Genomic DNA, 22,847 nt, shown 5'->3' with positions numbered 1-22,847 from the left:
CTATTGCGATCTTCAACACCTTGGGCCGCCATTTTGTGGAGATTTTGAGCTCCTCCCACTATCACCGTGCCTTCCTCCATCGAAAATTAGCAGAGGAGGCTTGGGCGATACCCTTCTCTTTTCAGAATCATGAGTGCTACAATGGTGCCTGTACTACGAGGAAGCTAGATCATGCTCACGCTTCATCCCGATCCTCCGCCCCAGGGCCAGATGATGTTTGCATTCAGACGTTGCAGCAACCTTCCATTGTGGGCAACACTTCCTGCTTCATACGTACAACCACATCTGGACAGAGGGCATGTTTCCCAGATGCTGGAGTGAAGCCACTGTCATACCCATACCTACGCCCAGTAAGGACAAACACTGACTTCTAGCTACCGCCCCATTTCTCTCACCAGCTGTTTTTCCAAGGTGATGGAAAGTATGAGTCATGCCTGACTGGCATGGTGGCTCGAGTCTTGCAATTTACAACCATTGCACAGTGTGAATTTCAAGAGTGCTGTTCTGCAGTTAACCATCTCGTCACTTTGTCCACCCATGTCAGGAATTGTTTTCTGTGGAAATACCAGATTGTGGCCATGTGTTTTGATTTGTACAGAGCCCATAACACATGCTGGAGGACTGGTATCCTCTGTGCTCTCTATGTGTAGGGCTTCCATGGGTGCCTGCCCCATTTCCTTCAGGAATTTTTAAAAGACCAAGTTTTCAAGGTATGTGTGGGTTCTGCCTTGTTGGACACATTTATCCAGGAAAACATTGTGCCTCAGGGTTCTGTTCTGAGTGTTGTTCTTCTTGTTATCACCATTAACCCTATAATGGTGTGTCTCCCACCAGGCATCTCCGGCTCCCTTTTCATCAACGATTTTGTCATCTATTACATTGGACCTGTCTCATTGAGCAGCTTCTTCAGCAATGTCTCGATCGTCTTTATTCCTGGAGCATGGACAACGGCTTTCATTTTTCTACTGGCAAAACCATCTGTTTGAATTTCTGGTGGTGCAGTTGGCTTCTTCTACTGTCTTTACATCTTGGGCCTGTTGCTCTTCCATAGATTGAAACTATAAAATTCCTGTGGCTCATGCTCGATAGGAAACTTTCTTGGTCCTACCACATGTCTTACCTTGCAGCCTGCTGTATGCGGTCCCTCAGCGTCGTACGTGTCCTCAGTGGCCGTTCCTGGGGAGCAGATCAAATCACCCTTCTCCATTTGTACTGATCCCTTGTCTGTTTGAAGTTAGACTATGGGTGTTTCATTTATCCATCTGCACATCCGTTCCTCTTAAGCCATCTCAATACTATCCACCATTGTGGCACCTGTTTGACCACTGGCGCCTTTAACACTGGCCTGGTTGAGTGTCTGTATGCAGAAGCTGCAAACTACCGCTGTCCTACCGCCGTGAATTTCTCCTTAGCAGATATGCATGACGGCTTTCTGCCATGCATGGCCACCCATCCTATGTGCCCTTCTTCGATGACTCCTTTGATCGCCAGTATTGGGCGCGTCCCTCTTCTGTTACTTCCTTGAGTTCGCTTTCAGCTCTTGCTCCAGCATTTAACTTCACGCTAACTACAACTTTCCCGGTGGGTGTAAATCCTTCACCAACTTGGTTTTGTGCGGTGACCTGTTGACCTGTGTTCACCTTGGCCCTTGGCCTTCATTCACTTCCTAAGGACACTACTCCAGCCTCGCTCTATTACCTTCAGTTTCACGACCTTTTCACGGAACTTCGCGATAGTACCTTTGCGTACACTGATGGCTCTTGGACAGACTGTTGTGTTAGGTGTGCCTTCGTCATTGGCGCCGATGCTTTTGGGTATCGGCTTCCAGAACACTGCCCAGTATTTATGGTAGAGCTCTTTGCCATGTATCAGGCCAGATGTTGTGCAGGTGGGGGTGTTGGATGGAAGGAAGAACTGAACTGCCTGCTGTAGAGGCTTGGTAGATACAAGTTCTTCTGCAGATGCCTGACAGGCATCCTTTAGCACACAGGACAGTCCAAGTAGTACTAATGGGAGTGTGTCCACCGAAGCCCTAACAGTGTGGCAAATAGTTCATCTGAGGTGAAGGCTACACAGCTGTGCCATGTTACAGAAGACCTCTGCCTCCCACTGAAAACCTTGATCAGATGTTAACTGTTCTGAGAAGCCAAATTGCACTATCCAACTGACATTAAAAGGCATGGGCCACATGTTCCACTGTCTGACTTTGTAGTGGTGAAACTTCTGACCATCTCATTAACCTGTATCATTTGGACAGTAGTAGAACTTCTGAGAAACAGATAGTGAGTTGCTGAGGCCCACTTGTAGGTGAGCAAAGTGTGTATCTGTAGTAATGAAGTTTCTGAGCAGTGCCTGTACATGAGGAGTCACTTTTCTCTTCTGGTAGCAGTTGCATGTCTGGATCCATGAGCAGCAGAATTTCTGCATACCAGGCCATACAAAGATTTATGTTACCATTGCAGTTATAGTTTGGATGCTTCTATGACTCAATCAGTGTAGGGAGTTGAGTATGCATCTTGGTGGTTTGAAGACATTTGGCTTATGGCTTTGTCATTGTACACCACTACCGCTGGCACTGATGTTTCTTGCAGCAAATAATTCAGTTCTGCATCATTGTTAGGTGCTGCTGCCAGCTTATTGAAAATTGTTGGCTGAGGTGTGCCCTGACCCTGGACAAGGTGTCAGCAACCTCGGTTTTGGTACCACTGATATGTTAAATGTCAGTTGTGAACTGGGCAATTAAATTCTGAATATTCAGTTGGACTGGCAGATAGTTGTTCGAAGGTTGCAAAAATGAGTGTGTCAGTGACTGATGGTCAGTGTATATAGTGAGGATGTGGTCTTCTGACCATGGCTTCAAAGGCAGCCAAGTGCTCTTTATAAAATGGCAGCTAAGTGCACTGTTGACTCACTGCTGCAAAACTGCACCCACAGAATGGGGTAACACATCTAAGAAGATTGCCGAGGAGTGCCAACAATAGAATGTGAGAGCACTGCAACCCATGCTAGGCTTGCATGGTGTGTTTCAAATGCCTTTTGCTGTGTTGTCACATGATGTGTTTCTGCAGAAACCCATAATCAGAGATGTGACAAGAAGTATATAAGACAATATATTTAATAAAGTAAAGTTGCAGGGCCACAATTTTACCGTAGAACATAATATTTAAAGCTATACAGAATATCTTCTCACTTCCTACTGTATAACACCATCAGTGGCCAACTGACATTAGTGAAAGTAATGGCCATGGCATAGGTTTAATCATTACGTGATAAATACTTATTAGAAACTACATATATAATTTGATTGTATATATAAGCAAAATAATTCTTAACAAAACGGATAACATATGTACCAACATGGCTGTAATGCACCAAGCTGCAGGAATTTGAGCATAGGAAAGCAGAACATATGAAAGTCGCTCAGTGTATAGATTTTTGCCGGAATACATAAAAACAATAGTACTTGGCAAAATCAAAGTTATAACTAGATTAATAAATATAAAACTTCAAAAATATGGAAGAAAGGAAGAAACAGGACCATTTATTATGATGTACACTGACATTTACATTGTAGCAGCAGGCTGCATTATAAAATTTGAGACTGATTTTCACGAAACTGTAAGCAGGTAGTGACATTTCCTGGACTATACTCACACAAAAACTACCATCTGGTGAGCAAGATGTATGAGACAGGCGAGATACCCTCAGACTTCAAGAAGAATATAAAAATTCCAATCCCAAAGAAAGCAGGTGTTGACAGATGTGAAAATTACCGAACTATCAATTTAATAAGTCACAGCTGCAAAATACTAATGCGAATTCTTTATAGACGAATGGAAAAACTGGCAGAAGCCGACCTCAGGGAAGATAAGTTTGGATTCCGTAGAAATAAAACCTACGTTTCTAGCATTTGTAGACCTAGAGAAAGCTTTTGACAATGTTGACTGGAATACTCTCTTTCAAATTCTAAAGGTGGCAGGGGTAAAATACAGGGAGCGAAAGGCTATTTACAATTTATACAGAAAGCAGATGGCAGATATAAGAGTCGAGGGACATGAAAGGGAAGCAGTGGTTGGGAATGGAGTGAGACAGGATTGTAGCCTATCCCCAATGTTATTCAATCTGTATATTCAGAAAGCAGTAAAGGAAACAAAAGAAAAATTTGGAGGAGGTATTAAAATCCATGGAGAAGAAATAAAAACTTTGAGGTTCGCCGATGACATTGTAATTCTGTCAGAGACAGCAAAGGACTTGGAAGAGCAGTTGAACAGAATGGACAGTGTCTTGAAAGGAGGGTATAAGATGAACATCAACAAAAGCAAACGAGGATAATGGAATGTAGTCGAATTAAGTCGGGTGATGCTGAGGGAATTAGATTAGGAAATGAGACCCTTATAGTAGTAAAGGAGTTTTGCTATTTGGGGAGCAAAATAACTGATGATGGTCGAAATAGAGAGGATATAAAATGTAGACTGGCAATGGCAAGGAAAGCGTTTCTGAAGAAGAGAAATTTGTTAACGTAGAGTATAGATTTAAGTGTTAGGAAGTCGTTTCTGAAAGTATTTGTATGGAATGTAGCCATGTATGGAAGTGAAACATGTGAGATAAATAGTTTAGACAAGAAGAAAATAGAAGCTTTCGAAATGTGGTGCTACAGAAGAATGCTGAAAATTAGATGGGTAGATCACATAACTGATGAGGAAGTATTGAATAGGATTGGGAAGAAGAGGAGTTTGTGGCACAACTTGATTAGAAGAAGGGATTGGTTGGTAGGACAAGTTCTAAGGTATCAAGGGATCACCAATTTAGTATTGGAGGGCAGCGTGGAGGGTAAAAATCGTAGAGGGAGACCAAGATATGAATACACTAAGCAGATTCAGAAGGATGTAGGTTGCGGTGGGTTTTGGGAGATAAAGAAGTTTGCACAGGATAGAGCAGCATGGAGAGCTGCATCAAACCAGTCTCAGGACTGAAGACAACAACAACAACAACTCACACAACAGAACATATCATTTTGATTTATTTTGACTGCATTTCAACATGTTCAAAAGTAAAAATGTAAAACTATATAACCACCCCAGTCAGAAAATTACATAAAATGAGAGGCTGCTAAGATTTGAGTTTGTATTAGGGTCTACAGATGTGCTATGCACAACAAATGATCACGTAGAAATCAGATAAATTGAAGAGATGCAAATGGACAGATAAAAGTTGGTATCACATTATTGTAGGGATAATACAAGGGAATGTGGGGGGCTATATGTACACAGAATATAGAAAGTTTGAGGCTGTAGACCTAAATGAGTGATGCGTTAAACATCTTCAAGTGTCTTATTTCAGTGATAAACTTCGAAGCGTACAATAGTAGTTCTGACAGCACACATGTACATAACAGTAAATGTTTTAAACTTCATTAGGAGTTCGAATGTACTAGGAAGTCTCTCTCTCTCTCTCTCTCTCTCTCTCTCTCTCTCTCTCTCTCTCTCTCTCTCTGTGTCTGTGTGTGTGCGTGTGAACAACTTTCAACACTGATTACCTCTCAGATAGTGCCGTCCAGAATAGGACAGGATTTCTAAATTTGGCAGTTTTTTGTCAAATACATATGAGCCACAATATAAATTGTATGTCTGACTCTTATGATCAGATAGCAGCAGTATGATACGGTTAAGCAAAATTATAAATGCAGGCTCACCAGGAAACATCAGCAGTTTGACCTCATATTGTAGGGAGAAGCGAAGGACACTAGCAAAACACCAGTCCTAGCAATTGATCTCGTGCAAACATTTGGGCCATTTTTCTGGTGGTGTGCAGCTATGACCTGAATGTACAGCTTTTGAACTTTTGCACTCCCTGGTTATTTGTCACTCGCTTTGCCCCATTGCAGCTGCCTGACGCATGAACTGCTGTCCAACAGAGTGACAACCAGCACTCTCCTTTTTGCAGGATGTTGAAGGTGAGGAAAGAGGACAATGTAGGACATCACACGTGCCCAGTGTGCTTTGAAATCTTTTTCGAGACCTCATTTTTTTTCTTTTTCTTGTGAAAAGAGTACATAATATGTCAACCCCACACACATATGGTATATGTTCTATTTTAATTATACAGGGTGGTCCATTGATCGTGACCGGGCCAAATATCTCACGAAATAAGCGTCAAACGAAAAAACTACAGAGAACGAAACTTGTCTAGCTTGAAGGGGGAAACCAGATGGCGCTATGGTTGGCCTGCTAGATGGTGCTGCTATAGGTCAAATGGATATCAACTGCATTTTTTAAAATAGGAACCCCATTTTTTATTACATATTCGTGTAGTACGTAAAGAAATAGGAATGTTTTAGTTGGATCACTTTTTTCGCTTTGTGATAGATGGCACTGTAATAGTGACAAACGTATCACATAACATTCCGCCAGTGTGGACGGTATTTGCTTCGTGATACATTACCCATGTTAAACGTGTTGATGTATGGCTATTGTGATCAAAATGCCCAATGGGCATGTGCTACGTATGCTGCTCGGTATCCTGGACGACATCATCCAAGTGTCCAGACCGTTCACTGGATAGTTTCGTTATTTAAGGAAATAGGAAGTGTTCAGCCACAGGTGAAACTTCAACCACAACCTGCGACAAATGATGATGCCCAGGTAGGTGTTTTAGTTACTGTCGCAGCTAATCCGCACATCAGTAGCAGACAAACTGCGCGAGAATCGGGAATCTCAAAAACGTCAGTGTCGAGAATGCTACATCAACATTGATTGCACCCATACCATATTTCTATGCACCAGGAATTGCATGGCAATGACTTTGAATATCGTGTACAGTTCTGCCACTGGGCACAAGAGAAGTTGCGGGACAATGACAGATTTTTTGCTCGCGTTCTATTTAGCGACGAAGTGTCATTCACCAACAGCAGTAACGTAAACCGGCATAATATGCACTATTGGGCAATGGAAAATCCACGATGGCTGCAACAAGTGGAATATCAGCATCCTTGGCGGGTTAATGCATGGTGCGGCATTATGGGAGGAAGGATGATTGGCCCCCATTTTATCGATGGCAATCTAAATGGCGCAATGTATGCTGATTTCGTACGTAATGTTCTACCGATATTACTAGAAGATGTTTCACTGCATGACGGAATGACAATGTACTTCCAACATGATGGATGTCCGGCACATAGCTCGCGTGCGGTTGAAGCGGTATTAAATAGCATATTTCATGACAGGTGGTTGGTCGTCGAAGCACCATAACATGCCCCGCAGGTTCATCGGATCTGATGTCCCTGGATTTCTTTCTTCGGGGAAAGTTGAAGGATATTTGCTATCGTGATCCGCCGACATCACCCAACAACATTCGTCAGCGCATTTTCAATGCATGTGCGAACATTACGGAAGGCGAACTACTAGCTGTTGAGAGGAATGCCGTTACACGTATTGCCAAATGCATTGAGGTTGACAGACATCATTTTGAGCATTTTTTGCGTTAATGTGGTATTTAAAGGTAATCACGCTGTAACAGCATGCGTTCTCAGAAATGATAAGTTCACAAAGGTACATGTATCACATCGGAACAACCGGAATAAAATGTTCAAACGTACTTACATTCTGTATTTTAATTTAAAAAACCTACCTGTTACCAACTGTTTGTCTAAAATTGTGAGCCATATGTTTGTGACTGTAACAGCGCCATCTATCACAAAGCAAAAAAAAGTGGTCCAACTAAAACATTCATATTTCTTTATGTACTACACGAATGTGTAATAAAAAGGGGTGTTCTAATTAAAAAAAAAAAACACAGTTGATATCCGTTTGACCTATGGCAGCGCCATCTAGCGGGCCAACCATAGCGCCATCTGGTTTCCCCCTTCAAGCTAGACTAGTTTCGTTCTTTGTAGTTTATTCGTTTGACGCTTATTTCATTAGATATTTGGCCCGGTCACGATCAATGGACCACTCTGTAGATACGTCAAGATCAAAATGAAAAAGCTGAAGCAGCTAAAGAACTGTGGATAGCGACTCCTATCAGGTGGACTGGTCACCTGGTATGAGCCTTTTTAGTTTACACCACTTCAGCGACTTGTCAATGAGGATGAAATGATAATGGAAACAACACAACACCTAGTCCCTGAGTGCAGAAAATTGCCAACCCGGCGAGGAATCAAACCTGGGCCTCTCACATGGTTTCTACTGTGCTGACAACTCATCTATGGTGTTACTGATTTTTGAATTAAAATGTAATCATGCCAATGATGTTGAAGAAAAGTGCAACTCCTGTGGATGTATTTCACTTTAACAGTGTCAGCTTTTCAGTCCAAAGAAAATAACACAAAACAGATTCAGTAATAATTAGTACCGCACTGCTTTGTTGATGAAACACTTATTTATTTCAAAAATTTTTGCTGCATTTGTGAATTACAATATAAAAGTATTTAAAGTAAAGAGATCTGTGGCACCTGTTACAGGTTAGAACCTGCACACTTTGATATAAGAAACAAAGCACTATCAGTTTTGGGTTCACCGACACTGTGAACATGGCATTCTTACTCACTCTTAACTGCGTAGTATCAAAATAATGGCCCAAGTTTTCATGTAGGATTGATAGCTGGAGCTGATATCTTGCAAGTGTGTGTTTTTTTTTGTTCTTAAAGTATGAGGTCAAGTTGGTGATGTTTCCTTGTCGGTAAAACTGTTTACTGGGTGAAAAATGGGTAAAAATTTGCCAAAGGCACAAAGTAGATGAGAAATTCCTTTCCTAAAAATATTCTTTTGATACTGTGGATGCAAATTTCTTCACAACAGGTTCGGGCAATTATTTTATAAGCTGAGAGAGGAGATAGTTCCATCATCTGGGATCAAAATGTTTACTGAGTCTCAGTCTCCCACACTTCCACACCGTGGAATGGGCAGTGTAGGTGCTGGGGGAGACTACTTGCAATAAGAAAGCCAGACTGCACCTATGTGGTGACCCAGCCAGACACTAGTTCTGAACTTTACTATGTATAAGGTAGCAAAAATAAATTTGTAGGCTGCTATTATCCAGGCATAATTGTATCCCACAAGTGATGACACTGATGCATGTGCTGGAAATCCACAAGACTGAGAGCCAACAATCCCCGGAACATAAATATTAAGTCTGCCACCATTGGACGTAAATTTGGAGCACCTAGTGGCACAGCTGTGTCAGCAACAGTAACAAGATCAGCAGCTGCTGTACCAGCAGCAGGAATTACTTTAGGATTGAGAGACTCCACCAGGAGGTCACCACCTTAGAAAAGAAATACCAAGTTTGGCAGCAGATACTTCCAGAACAACACCATTGTAAAATTTCTACAAGCTGCAAACTGTGTTGTGTGTAAGTCAGCAACAGTGAAGTGTACTACATTTAAAACCTATTGCATTAGCGATGGACCTCACGAGTTGGCCTCTGCATGCTGTTAGTGATAAGGCAGCTGCAGCTGTGTTGTTTTTTATATCCGGGAGTAGAAGTGCATTGTGTGACATAGGAATATCAGCAGTATAGGAAAAGATAGATTGCTGCTTACCACGAAGAAGACATGTTAAGTTGCAGCCAGGCACACTTAAAAGATGCTTACATAAAGCTTTTGTCCAGAGCCAGGCCAGGCAGTGGTCTGAGCTGCTGGAGCTGGCGGTCATGTGTGCTTGAGGTGTGCTTGCGTGTGTGTATACATGGGGTGTGGTTTCTCTGTTTCTCTTTTCCTGATGAAGACTGTGGCCAGAAAGTTTGTGTAATTTGCAGTGACACATGCCCATACTTTCAAAAGGCTATGCATGCGGCAGTGGTAACGCGTGCGATCACCATCAGAGCCCGCCGAGGACCTAGTCCATTTAAGGCTACCGGTAGCCGAAGTTACAACACGATTGGCCGTGAGTGTGGTCCTGTTCTCTGCATAAATTTCTCCTCTGGTTGGTCCTCTGTGTATTTCACAATGGCTGATGGTCTTACGGAGGACACTTTACGTTGGTTGTTCGAACAGCAAGAATCATTCACCGTGGCATTGTACCACCAATCGCAGGTCCTGAACAATCAGACTCAGATACTTCAATCATTGGCTTCTGTTATGTCCAGTCGACATGCTCCTCAGTCTCTGTCACCTGCTGTTTTGCCCTCCACTGTCCCCATGGTTTATCTGTCTACCTTTTCTATATACAATGAGACCGTTGAGGAATGGGACTCGTATGAGAAATGTCTGACAACACTTTCAAGCTTTTTGGATTACTAACACAAGTTTATGTTGTGCCTTGTTCCTTTTTTGGATATTGCCAAGAATATATCCAGTCCTATGTCAGTTTGTCCCTCTGGAAGATCCATCTTCTTTAATGTTTGACTAAATGTGTGAACTTCTTTCAAAATACTACTGCAAGCATACCTCTGTTGTTCTATCCCAGGTTGAGTTTTACCACTGTAGGAAGCAATCATATCAATCCTCTCGAGCATCAGCAGCCGAACTCCATCGGTTAGTCTTCATTGTCATTTTATGTCCGATGTGCATAAAGAGCCGTATGATGATCAGATGGTTAGAGATGCTATCATCCGTTTAGCTCTGGATTGTGAGGTGCGGGAGCATGCCCTCCAGTGTGAAAATCCATCCCTCTGAGGTTTTAGCTAATGCGCAGTTGTCCGAGATGTTGAGCTGCAGGTAACCGAATTAAGTCATGGTGTGAGTTAGTGGCAATCCAACCCTCTCCTCCACACCAGGCTTCAGATAGTTCGCATGGGAAAGACATGGTTGCAGTAATCCGCACATGATAGCAGCATCAAGGAGGTCGGTCTTGCTCCCAGCACAGCTGCACCAACATAGTAAGCAGGCCAGTAAACAGCAACATCTGCATTTCACACTCCCATCCTGCCCTTATTGTTTCATTAACCATGAACGCTCAGACTGCCCAAAACACTGGGCTACCTGTCATAATTGCAACAAAAAAGGTCTCATTGCGTCTGTTTTTAATGCAAAAGTTCAGCACAACAGTCCTGATATGGATATGGATGTAAACATTGTATCAGCTATTTCTGTTGCACCAAACAAGCTTTTCATTGATGTTACAATTTTTCGTAAAGTTCTGCATGTGCAAGTGGATACAGGAGCTGCAGTAACCTCATCAAACTCCCAAACTTGTATAGACTTATGCTCCCCTCCATTTCTCCCTGTGTCATGGAAGGTAGTAAATTGCAATAAACAGAGTATTTCCATCGTCGGCCGCCCTGATAGCACAGCGGTCTGTCACGCAAAGAGGCCCGGTTTGATTCCCGGCTGCGTTGGAGATTTTCTCTGCTCAGGGACTGGGTGTCGTGTTGCCCTCATTATCATTTCATCATCATCAGTGGAAGGCAACGGGAAACCTCCACTGGAATCAGTTCCCTAGACGCTCATGCGGTGGACCTCTCTGATGAGGCTTTCCCCATGAGAAGACCTGCCGTAAGGCAGAACACAAAGTTTTAGTTTTCCATCCTTGGCCATTTCTCTGCCCAGTGACCTACAGGTCAGTAGTCTGTTCACTTAACATTTCTTGTTGCAGGTAACACACTTACTGAGAATCTTTTTGGATTTGAGATTTCCTCTTTGTTCTCTTCTGCATTGGGGTGTGCCAACAATTTTTCAAGTGCTCATTGCCATCTACCATGAAACCTTCTGCTTGCCCTCGTTTTTTCCAGGCCCATCGAGTTCCAGTGTCATTCGGGGAACAAGTCAAAGATTAATGAGATCGATTCACAGAATCTGGCATTTTTCAGCTTATTGGATCAAGTGAATGATCTAGCTGGGCATCTGCAGTGATTTTAAAGTTCCTGCGAGTGCAAAATCTGTAGTGGATATGTACCCGATACTGCACCAGATAAACTCTTTGCAAAGTTATCAGGTGGTCAGTATTCTCAAAAATTGGCTCGTTGGTTGCCAATTTACAATTCCCTTTAGATACAGAGTCAAAACATATGTTAGTTGTCAATACCCCTACTTGCAGTTGCCTTTTTGAGTCACCAGCACTCCAGCTATTTTTCAACATTTTTTGGAACAACTTACAGTGTCTGTGCCAGGTTGCACAAACTATCTGGATGACATAGTAGTTTCTGGTGTGTCTTGCTTATTCCTCAGAAGTGCTTACTCCTGCACAAACTAGATACTCTCAGATAGAAAAGGAAGCTTTTGTCGTTGTACACTGAAGTGCCAGAGAAACTGGTATAGGCTTGCGTATTCAAATACAGAGGCACGTAAACAGGCAGAAAATGGCACTGCAGTTGGCAATGCCCAAATAAGACAATAAATGTCTGGCACAGTTGTAGAAGCAGTAATCGATCTAACAGTGGCAGGTTATAAAGATTTAAGTGCGTTAGAACATGGTGTTATAGTCGGCGCACAAGTGATGGGACACAGTATATCTGAGTAGCGATGAAGTGGGGATTTTCCCGTACGACCATTTCACAAGTGTACCACGAATATCAGGAATGCAGTAAAACATCAAATTTTCAACATCGCTACATGCAGAAAAAGATCCTGCAAGAACGGGACCCGCGACAACTGAGGAAAATCGTTCAACATGACAGAAGTGCAACCCTTCTGCAAATTGCTGTAGATTTCAGTGCTGGACCATCAGTGCACCATTCAATGAAACACCATTGTTATGGGCTTTCGGAGCCAAAGGCCCACTTGTGTACCCTTGATGACTGCATGACACAAAACTTTGCGCCTTGCCTGGGCCCGTCAACATCATCGGTATTGGACTGTTGATGACTGGAAACATGTTACCTGATCGGATGAGTCTTGTTTCAAATTGTATCAAGCAGATGGACATGTATGGATATGGAGACAACCTTATTAATCCGTGGACCCTGCATGTCAGCAGGGGACTGTTCAAGCATGTGGAGGCTCTGTAATAGTGTGGTGCATGTGCAGTTGGAGGGGTATGGGACCCCTGATACATCTAGATATGTCTTTGACAGGTGACATGTACGTAAGCGTCCTGTCTGATCACCTGCATCCATTCATGTCCACTGTGCATTCCAACAGACTTGGGCAATTCCAGCAGGACAATGCAACACCCCACACATCCAGAATGCTACAGGGTGGCTCCAGGAACACTTCCGCTGGCCGCCAAACTCCCCAGACATGAACATTATTGAGCATCTCTGGGATGCCTTGTAACATGCTGTTCAGAAGAGATCTCCAATCCCTCGTACTCTTACAGATTTATGGACAGCCCTGCAGGATTCATGGTGTCAGTTCCCTCCAGCAGTACTTCAGACATTAGTTGAGTCCATGCCACGTCATCTTGTGGCACTTTTGTGTGCTCGTGGAGGCCCTTCATGACATTAGGCAGGTGTACCAGTTTTTTTGGCTCTTCAGTGTATGTGCTATGAAGAAATTCCATGTTTTACTCTAGGGTACCAAATACCACTTGATCACTGATCACAAACCATTGGCTTCCTTATTCAGTTCTTCTGCATCCTGCTAGATAAAGCGGCACATCACATTCAATGTTGGTCTCTTTTTCCTTTCAAGTTACAGCTACGAGATTCATTTCTGGCTTACAAATCAACATGCAAATACCAATGCTTTGTCCTGCCTGCTGGTCGATCCAGACCCAGGATATGATCAGGAGGAACTGTTGTGTTTCCACATTGATGTCACTGCACAGTGGATGGTTGATGGTTTTCCTGTAACTAGTACATGTATTGTGAAGGCTGTGGCTTCGGATCCCGTTTTGCGGACGGTCGTAACTTTTGTACAACATGGTTGGCTGGATTCACCAGCTTGTTGTGCGTTCCACCCAGTCCATAATTATTACTTCTTTCAACATCGATTCTCTGTTGTGGATGGTGTTCTGCTTTTAGACATGGATTATGAGGCCCCTCAGGTACTGATCCTCCCGGTGCTTCGTTCACAGGTTCTCCATTTATTACATACAGATTATTAGGGTGTACCATGCATGAAGGTGTTGGCCCATCAACATGTGTTTTGGTCCGCCTTCTTGGATGGTGAACGTCACCCAACTGATTGCCTCTTGTTCAGTGTGTGACACACGAAGCTGCTCCCCGGGCGTTGTCGTCTCCTTGATTGCCTCTTGTTCAGTGTGTGACACACGAAGCTGCTCCCCGGGCGTTGTCGTCTCCTTGGCCAGTGCCATTGAATGCATGGGACCGAATACATGTGGATTTTGCTGGCCCCTTTCTTGACGCTTATTGGCTGGTGGTCATTGATGCGTATTATTGTTTTCCATATGTTCTTCATTGTTTCCACATCCACAACTGCCACTGTCACAGCCTTGTCCAGAAGGCTTGTCCACAGAGTTAGTGTCTGAAAGCAATCCACAATTTTCATCACAAGAGTTTGTGGCACTTCGCAATTCCACTTGTATCTGTCACTACCTTGCCCCGCCATTCCATCCACAACGTAACAGTGAGGCAGAACACCTAGTGTGAATGTTCAAAACTCAGATGAAAAAGTATGTTGCCTCCTCTTTGTCCGACATTGTCTTAGATTGGTTTCTCTCCTTGTACCATTTCAAGCCTGGTGGAGCTATGCCATGGGCACCAGACGAGTACACTGCTACACCTCCTGCGTCCTCCAACTGGACATCAACCTGTGCAACCACTGCGCCTCATTCAGCCAGGTGTGGCTGTCTGGGCACACAGTTCCAGACGTTGCCCTAAATGCCTTCCAACTGTCATCACCAGATGCTGAGGGAGGCATCTCTGTGACATCTACACTGAGGATGGCCTCTGCTCATGGCACCATGATCAGCTTCGCCTTCGTGTGGACGGCCGTTTGTCCCCTGATGGCACACAGTCACCTCCGAGCCTGTCCACATTGGGCATCGTATCACCTGCTGCTGCTCCACTCCCACATGGGTGAGGGCATCTGTCCTCAGTGGCTGAATCAACAGTTCCTCTATTGCTTCCAGTACCATCATCAAGGATTCTGTCAGCCATTTCTAAGCAACCACTGATCCCAGTATCATCAGCAACGTGAGCACCGTTACCAGAGCCAATGCCCGAGGTCGACATGGAAACAGCTCCAGTGTCGCTGCGGTGTTGCCCTATGGTTTGACACAGGAAAGGGGGGACACAGAATGTGTCGGCGTCTGAAGCATTTCAGGCCGTGCACTCGCTATGCAGCAGCCACCTCAGCCGGAGCCCAGCAGACGAGGAGGACAGCATGGATGTCTCAAGAATCTGTGACTCCCTAAGGGAGGAGGAATGCATGCACTTACTTTCAAAAGGCCATGCATGTGGCAGTCTATGTTGTCCATAGAGGGCACCTCGGACTTGTGCATGTGAGATGCCAGAGTCCACCATGGTCCCCAGTCTATTTAAGGCTAACCAAGCAATGCTCGGTCTCAGTTCTATATATTTATTGCTACTGCTCTTTGTGTACATAATTGGTTCTCTGCTGAATGTTACTTAAATACTGTGTTCAAATTGTTAAAGCTTTCGTGGAGTAAAGTTGTGTTCAGTCTACTGTTCGTCTTTTACACATAATTGCAACATAAGTGTCTTTTAATTGTGCCTCTCTGCAACTTAATGTCTCTTCTTTACATTAAGTAGCACTCTATCCTTTCCTACATTGTTGACAGAAAAGTTGGTCAGGTATACTTCAGAAGCAGGTCACAGGGATGCATATCACTGTACTCCTGGTCAGGGAAATGCGAATGGTAGCCTTTGTGGCCTGTGGGTGAACATGCCAGCAACAGGAGCTCAATTAACAACTGTGGTACCTAGTGGCGACAGATAAAACCACCAAACTGCAGTTTTTAGCAAACTCAGTCTCCGATGTATTTGTATTCCCTCAAGCTCAGAGGCAACAGAGACCACTCAACAGCTGTGATCTTCTTGCAGCAAATAGTTCCACCACTACAACCTGTGCTGGGCAACATTAAATCTAAACCTAGGCTTGTGGAGAGATTTCAGGTGGCACTTCATCATCACTGGCATCACCCACTCCACTATAAGCCTGTATTTTTGGTCATTCTATGACCTCATATTTGACATGTGGCGTAATTGCATCTTGGGTGAACAGCTTCAATACTACAGCCAGTCAGCAAATTCAGTGCAGTGATCCAGCTCTGCATTTCTTCTCAGGACCATCTCATCTCTTGAACCTCTTAATGGAATTTTCGTCAAATGTGTATTCAGCAGGTGTACTAGTCCCCCTTACACCCCTCAACAGTGCACCACATATGGACTACAGCCAACCCTCCTACTTTCTCTCACACGCAGTATCTTGCGGTCCCGACATACTCCGCATTGCCAAGGTGGAATTGCACACATTGGTTGAGGCAGGCACTGCACCACTGTCGGAAAGCATATGTATGTCACTGCTGTATTTGGTGACAAACTAGCCTGTTGGTGATTGTGTGGTGATTTTAGAGTACTGAATGCTCGGACAGTTACTGTCCATTACCTGGTGTGACACATTGAAGATTTAATGTGTCATCCTTCCAGTCATATGTATTTTCCATGCTGGACTCTGTCAAGGCTTGAGAACCAAATTACAGTGGCCCCAAGAATACACATAAAATGGTTATATAACACTGTTTGCAGTCCCCCTATGTATCCTGTGATCTGCTCAGTGCTGTTCAGGCTTTCCGAAGATTTATTGAAAAGGTGTTAAAGGAACCAAGACTTCAGTTTCACCTACATTGTTGATGTGCTGGTTGCATCACCTTCCCCAGAACAACACAGACTTCATATTAGAGTATTTTTTGCCACTCTGCCAAGTGCATTATTAGTACTGTGGAAGTGAGCTTCATGGGAATCGAGACAACTGCTGCTGGCACGTGCCCATCTCAGGAACAGCTTGTCACCCTAGGAGAGTATCCAGTCCCATCTATCATGTGATAATTCCATCAATACCTCAGCATGATAAATTTCTGTTGGCACTTTGTCTCAAGCTGCTGAAGTTTGTGCCACTAGAAGCAGTATTATTTGGTCCAATAGTGCACAGTTCTACACCCTTCAAGCGAAATTATCTACATGAGGCCTTTGTTTCCATGTTCTACTAACTTCTCTCTCAAGAGGTCAAGTGCAATTCTTTAACACGCAAGTAAGCAGATGTTGCTTGAGGCTGGCTAAGAACTAGTTTCTTAAGAACATATTACATATGAGAAAAAAGGACATTGCCACCACTGAAGCCATTGAAACACGTCAGTATATTGTGCAACAAAAATGTATGATCTGCAGCTCATGTGAGCTCCCACTTGTACTACAAATGCCAAGTTTTATCACGATAGACAAAAAGTCTGTAAAATAATCTGTGACCAAACTGACACTAAGTGGAAAAAAAAAACTGTTCTGGATCACCAAAATAATTTTATCAGCACATGCAAAAATGCTAATGAGGACAAGGGCTTACCATATGGGTGTCATTGTGATGTAATTTTTTTTATGGGGTGTAAATCACTAATTGATTTTTTTTTTTTTATGTTGGATCTTGTCATTTCAGTTGATTAAATGTCTATTGAGTTTTCCTCATCCACTGTTGAGATTTGTGACTGTTTCATGATTGTTGACACTAGCCTCATAAAACTATTCCTCTGATAGCTGTTGATATTTCGGTATGTGACAGTTCTAACACTTGGTAGTAGCATTGTAAACCTCAGCTGGAAGCTTGGTCATATTTCACAACTTGGTGCACAGTTCTGAGAAGACGAGGTGGTCACTTATAAGGAGTGCTTATCCCACTTCCTCCACTTCCCTGCCCCATCCCCATCCTGGAATTACTAGAACTGAGCCAGTGTTCTGCTCGTAATATCCTAACAAGTTTTAATATGTTACAAACAGAAAAAGTTGCTGTGTCATAGGGATGATCAGATCTGTGCTGTACACATGTATTTGAGCAATGACTGTGTTCGTTTGAATACTAACAAATGTAGTTACTACTGAAAAACTAATTTTTGGTTTAAAAAACTTTTTGTGACTTTCCAACAATTGTATTAATCATTACTGCATTTTGATTTACAGTTTGCAATTGAGAAACTGTGGTTGGATGTGAAAGATCTGTTAAGTCAAGACATTCCTAAAGAACATCGCCATGCAACATTTTATTTCATACGAAGTCTTGTCCAGGGACAGTATGATAAGTTGGGAATGATGCGCGTTCATTTCTTCAGAATTGTTAAGGAGCATAACATACCTGAAGATACCGTTGTGAGGTAATTTTTTGCTATGTTTTTATTTGGGCTGTTGAATTTAGTGTAAGATCCAAGAATAGTTTCATGCATTTACTTTCTTTTATGAACATGAGAGGCTGCTAGATATGTTTGAGACTTAGTGCTTAATTCTGTGCTCAGCATTTATTTTTAACTGTAGTTTGAAATACCTTGTTTCATAGTGATGCAAGGTAAACTATTCACACACAATGCAAATTGTTAAGCTCATACCTGGGGGTTATCTGCCCCTATATCTGTAAATATGATATGGTAATTAGATATGTAATTTGTAGTTGTCAGTCGGCACATATGTATTTGTCTCTGTATTACTCTCATAATTTCACGCAAGATTTTGTGAAAAAAATACATTTGTCTTTTCAAAATCAGTTTTCATTTCTCACATTAGACAGTCACTGAAATACTCCCCCTCCCCTCTCCCCCTCCCCTCTCCCCCTCCCCTCTCCCCCTCCCCTCTCCCCCTCCCCTCTCCCCCTCCCCTCTCCCCCTCCCCTCTCCCCCTCCCCTCTCCCCCTCCCCTCTCCCCCTCCCCTCTCCCCCTCCCCCCTCCTCCCTCCCCCTTCCCCCTCTCCCCTCCCACTCTCTACCCCTCTCCCCCTCCCTAACTCTCTCCCCCTCTCTCCCCTCTCCCCCCTCTCGCCCCTCTCCCCCTCTCTCCCCCTCTCTCCCCCTCTCTCCCCTCTCTCCCCTCTCCCCCATCTCTCCCCTCTCCCCCTCTCTCCCCTCTCCCCTTCTCTCCCCTCTCCCCCTCTCTCCCCTCTCCCCCCTCTCTCCCCTCTCCCCCCTCTCTCCCCCTCTCCCCCCTCTCTCCCCCTCTCCCCCTCTCTCCCCTCTCCCCCTCTCTCCCCTCTCCCCCTCTCTCCCCTCTCCCCCTCTCTCCCCTCTCCCCCTCTCTCCCCTCTCCCCCTCTCTCCCCTCTCCCCCTCTCTCCCCCTCCCCCTCTCCCCATCTCCCCCTCCCTCTTCTCCCCCTCCCCTTCCCCCTCGCCCTTCTTCCCCCTCCCCCTTCCCCCTCCCCCTTCCCCCTCCCCCTTCCCCCTCCCCCTTCCCCCTCCCCCTTCCCCCTCCCCCTTCCCCCTCCCCCTCGCCCTTCCCCCTCCCCCTCGCCCTTCCCCCTCCCCCTCGCCCTTCCCCCTCCCCCTCGCCCTTCCCCCTCCCCCTCGCCCTTCCCCCTCCCCCTCGCCCTTCTCTCCTCTCCCCCTCCCCTCTCCCCCTCCCACTCTCCCCTCCCCCTCCCCCCTCCCCCTCCCCCCTCCGCCTCCCCCTCCCCCTCCCCCTCTGTCCCCTCCCCTCCCCTCTCCTCCTCTCCCCTCTCCCCCTCCCACCCTCTCCCCCTCTCCCCCTCTCCCACCTCCCCCCTCTCCTCCTCTCCCCCCTCTCCCACTCCTACCCCTCTACCCCTCTCCCCCCTCTCTCCCTCACCCCTCTCCCCCTCTCCCCCTTCTCCCCCTCTCCCCCCTCTCCCCCTCTCCTCCCTCTCCTCCTTCTCCACCCTCTGCAGTGGGCTACTGTTTTTATGGGGATCATACATATCTGTGTGGCGGACAATCTTATTAACAGGGATGCAGGTTTTCAGCTAGACAGTGCCTGCAATCCTGACATGGCTGTTAATTTAATAACACAGCAGAAGCAAGAACCACTGATTCATGATCAGATGGAGCGCACTTTAGATATTTAAATCAGCTTTTAATGGAAGGAGCATTTGGCAGCTCAGTCATTGCCCCTTGTGCACCTGCAGAAGGCCTATCTTCAACTTCCAGTAGGGTGCACTCTGAGTGCTGCTGTCATCCAACTGTTGAGTGCCTCCCCATGCATGTGTATTTCCTGCTTATTATCATCAGTCGCACCTTGCAGAAGTGACAACAGCAGCTGTCACTATATGAACTTTGTATCGATGCAGTAATGTAGAACTTGCACAATATTATCTTGTGGCAAACCTGAGAAGTGTTTTTGTATTTGTCAGAACAAGTTCACAAGTGCACTGTTGTCTGAAGCTGTATTTTATACCTATGTATTACCTACATTTCATCTGAAAGTGAGTGGTTTGTTTGCTTTTTTCATCCTGAAATTTCCATGATCATAATGTATGTTATAACTAACTGATAAATAAGTTCGTAGGCTTCCATGGCGAGTGTCAGTTAGTATACTCATTTGGGTGTTAGGACGTATCATTATAAAACACAAAAACAATTACACCACCAACATTTGATCTTTGCAGTAGTCCTGTTCAGGACTGAAAAGATAGTTGAAATGTTGGTAGTCTAGTTGTTTCGGTGTTTTATAATGATGTGGCCTAACAAGTACAATGACTTTATTCTAATTGCTATATGTTGGATACATCTGTAGTATTTCTTAACCTCTGTCTGCATCACATATTCTGCAGAAGGAAAGAACTGGAAGGGAAACTGTAATAATGGAGTCTTTTGTCTCTAGTCCACATGTATTCAAATCATTTTTGAGAGAGCTGGACAAGTGTCATGTTCTGACATAGACTAGAGATAGTTTCAGTTCAGTCTGCAATATTGGAGTTGTCAGAAACAAATGCAGAAAGACAAATTTGCAGTGACTGAAGGTGATAGCTTGGATCAGTGCAGATGCTGTCACAGGCATCTATTTAAGTTGGGTATTGATCAAGATGCTTGTAGGAGACCCAAGGAACTCTGTGAACTGAGTAGTATTTACTTGTTCCATTCAGACTAAGCTGCTCTGAAAGCCATTTCTAGGCTCAAGTAAAAGCAAATGGTTCAGCTGTTGGTACAACAGAAGTCATCGTCTGAATTCAGAAGTCATCGTCTGAATTCAGCGGGTGAGAACTAAACAGAAGATAGCAATTATCAGTCACTAGGAGAATATTAAAATGCAAGCATTTGAGAGCAGACTCCAAATGAGAAAACACTTAAGTTGGAGCTTATCTGAGATTGGCATAGAGTTTACGGAATTGGCGTTCAAACCTTTCTAGCTTTGAATATAAAAATCTGGGGTTTTTAAAGGGTTCTAGCAGCACAGTGCTTCTCCGTTTGTGCAGTTGGTCCACTTCACAGGCATCAGCCAATCTTGCAGGTGACTTTGCATCTGTCTTTGGTTTGAGCCAGCCACATTCAGGTCCTTCGCTTTCTCCTACTCAGTAGGCAGGGTGTTCCCGGCCTTTACAGTAACAAACTCCTTTTTTGGCAGCAATAGCATTCAGGTGAAAGCTAGATATCACTGCCCTTCCTTCTATGGCTAGTAACAACAGTGCTTTACATCACTGTGCTCTACCCTGTGGGTGCAGATTTCCACCTTGTGAGTGGGGATTGCTGTCTCAGTAGTTTTCTCCATTTTATGTGTCTCACAAACCTGTGCCAGTCTGTTGACTTTGTGATTCTCAAGAATAACCAAAGTTGCTATAGATACAAGAAAATGCCTGCTTCTGACAACAGTCTAAAGTGGCACCTTACAACAGCATCTAGACAATGTATGCAGTTACCTGTTAGCTCTGCTGAAATTTCTACTTTGGGACAGCTGCACAGTGTGTCAGCAGTTCACAAACTGCAAACTGTTTTCCTCGCCTAACCTAAATGCTATCATCTGCACCAGTGACCTGACTTGGAGTGCTCTTGCTTGCTTCCGACAGCCTCTGTCTTGGTCAAAAAGTCATCAGTACATGACAGAAGGAAGTAAGCTCAAACTTTGCTTATCAGTGGATATGTAAAAGATCATAGCAGAAAAAACTATCTTTAACAACTTGGAGCATAATAAGATTAAATATAATAAATCAAATAATTTGTGTGGAACAGTTTTTCAGTTCCTTATTTCAGTGTTTTTTATTTTTTTTGGTGTATTGTAAAGTTTTGTATTTGCCGTCTACAAAAAAATATGAGAACTGAATTTCATTTTTCCTTATTTAATTTCTTGACAAGATACTCTGTAGAGTACATAATTTTTTAACCACTTCTTGGGATATTCTAATAAAGAGAGGTGAATGTTCTTTTGCATTTGCATACAGTGTGGGTGTGCCAAGAATTAAAGAGATTCATAGAGAGAAAAGGAAAGGCATTGTTGCATGCATCTATAACAGGTTTGTACAGGCTGATATGGTAAATACTTCAATGCAGAGCTACATAGTGGCTGAAAAACTAGTAGTTCTGAATACAAAGATCTAATCGTCACCAGAAAAATAATACAGATGTTTGAAAAACAATTGATGAAATGTCAGGAGAAATATTACTGACAGCGAATTTTGTGTGTCTTGTGATCTGCTTCTTTTGGTTTCAAACCTGTTGTTTCCTAAAAGATTATGCATTTTCTCATTTATTTTGTTTTAGATTTGAATTGCTGCAGTCTCTCACAGATAATGGGAAAGATATTTTATATTTTGAAGAAGAAATACCACGTTTTATGCTGGAGTGGATGTCTGTTTTCACAAGTATTGGGAAGACACATGAATTTCTTTCAATTATGATAAACATAATAAAGTACAATTCAGCATACGTGGATGAGCCAATAGTAATAGGATTGGTTCAGTGAGTAGTATTTATTCTAAAGCATGAGATTTTAAAAAGTTGTGTAACAAATCCTTGAATATATAATGACATTATATTTGTGTTCATTTGCAGGACCACAATACATGAGTAATCAGAAAACTGAAATGTTGTGCAATGTTGGAGGAAGTTTCATTATTTATAATTTGAATTTA

The 22,847-nt window shown here is 43.7% G+C and overlaps 1 protein-coding gene across 2 annotated transcripts in view; it reads left to right on the top strand.

The window, feature by feature from the left end:
• The window catches only part of LOC126458143 (tuberin), a 307,774-nt gene that overhangs the window by 17,719 nt on the left and 267,208 nt on the right, over positions 1–22,847 (top strand). For both annotated transcript variants that reach the window (XM_050094996.1, XM_050094995.1), the window contains exons 3-4: positions 17,968–18,158; positions 22,477–22,674. In XM_050094996.1, the coding sequence (XP_049950953.1) occupies positions 17,968–18,158; positions 22,477–22,674 (389 nt within the window). The remainder of the gene's footprint in view (positions 1–17,967; positions 18,159–22,476; positions 22,675–22,847) is intronic.

This window comes from Schistocerca serialis, chromosome 2, assembly GCF_023864345.2.
Source record: "Schistocerca serialis cubense isolate TAMUIC-IGC-003099 chromosome 2, iqSchSeri2.2, whole genome shotgun sequence".
In the NCBI taxonomy this organism is placed as follows: Eukaryota; Metazoa; Arthropoda; class Insecta; order Orthoptera; family Acrididae; genus Schistocerca; species Schistocerca serialis.
The sequence above is the reverse complement of the archived record's forward strand: the minus strand, read 5'-3'. Positions and strand labels throughout refer to the sequence as shown.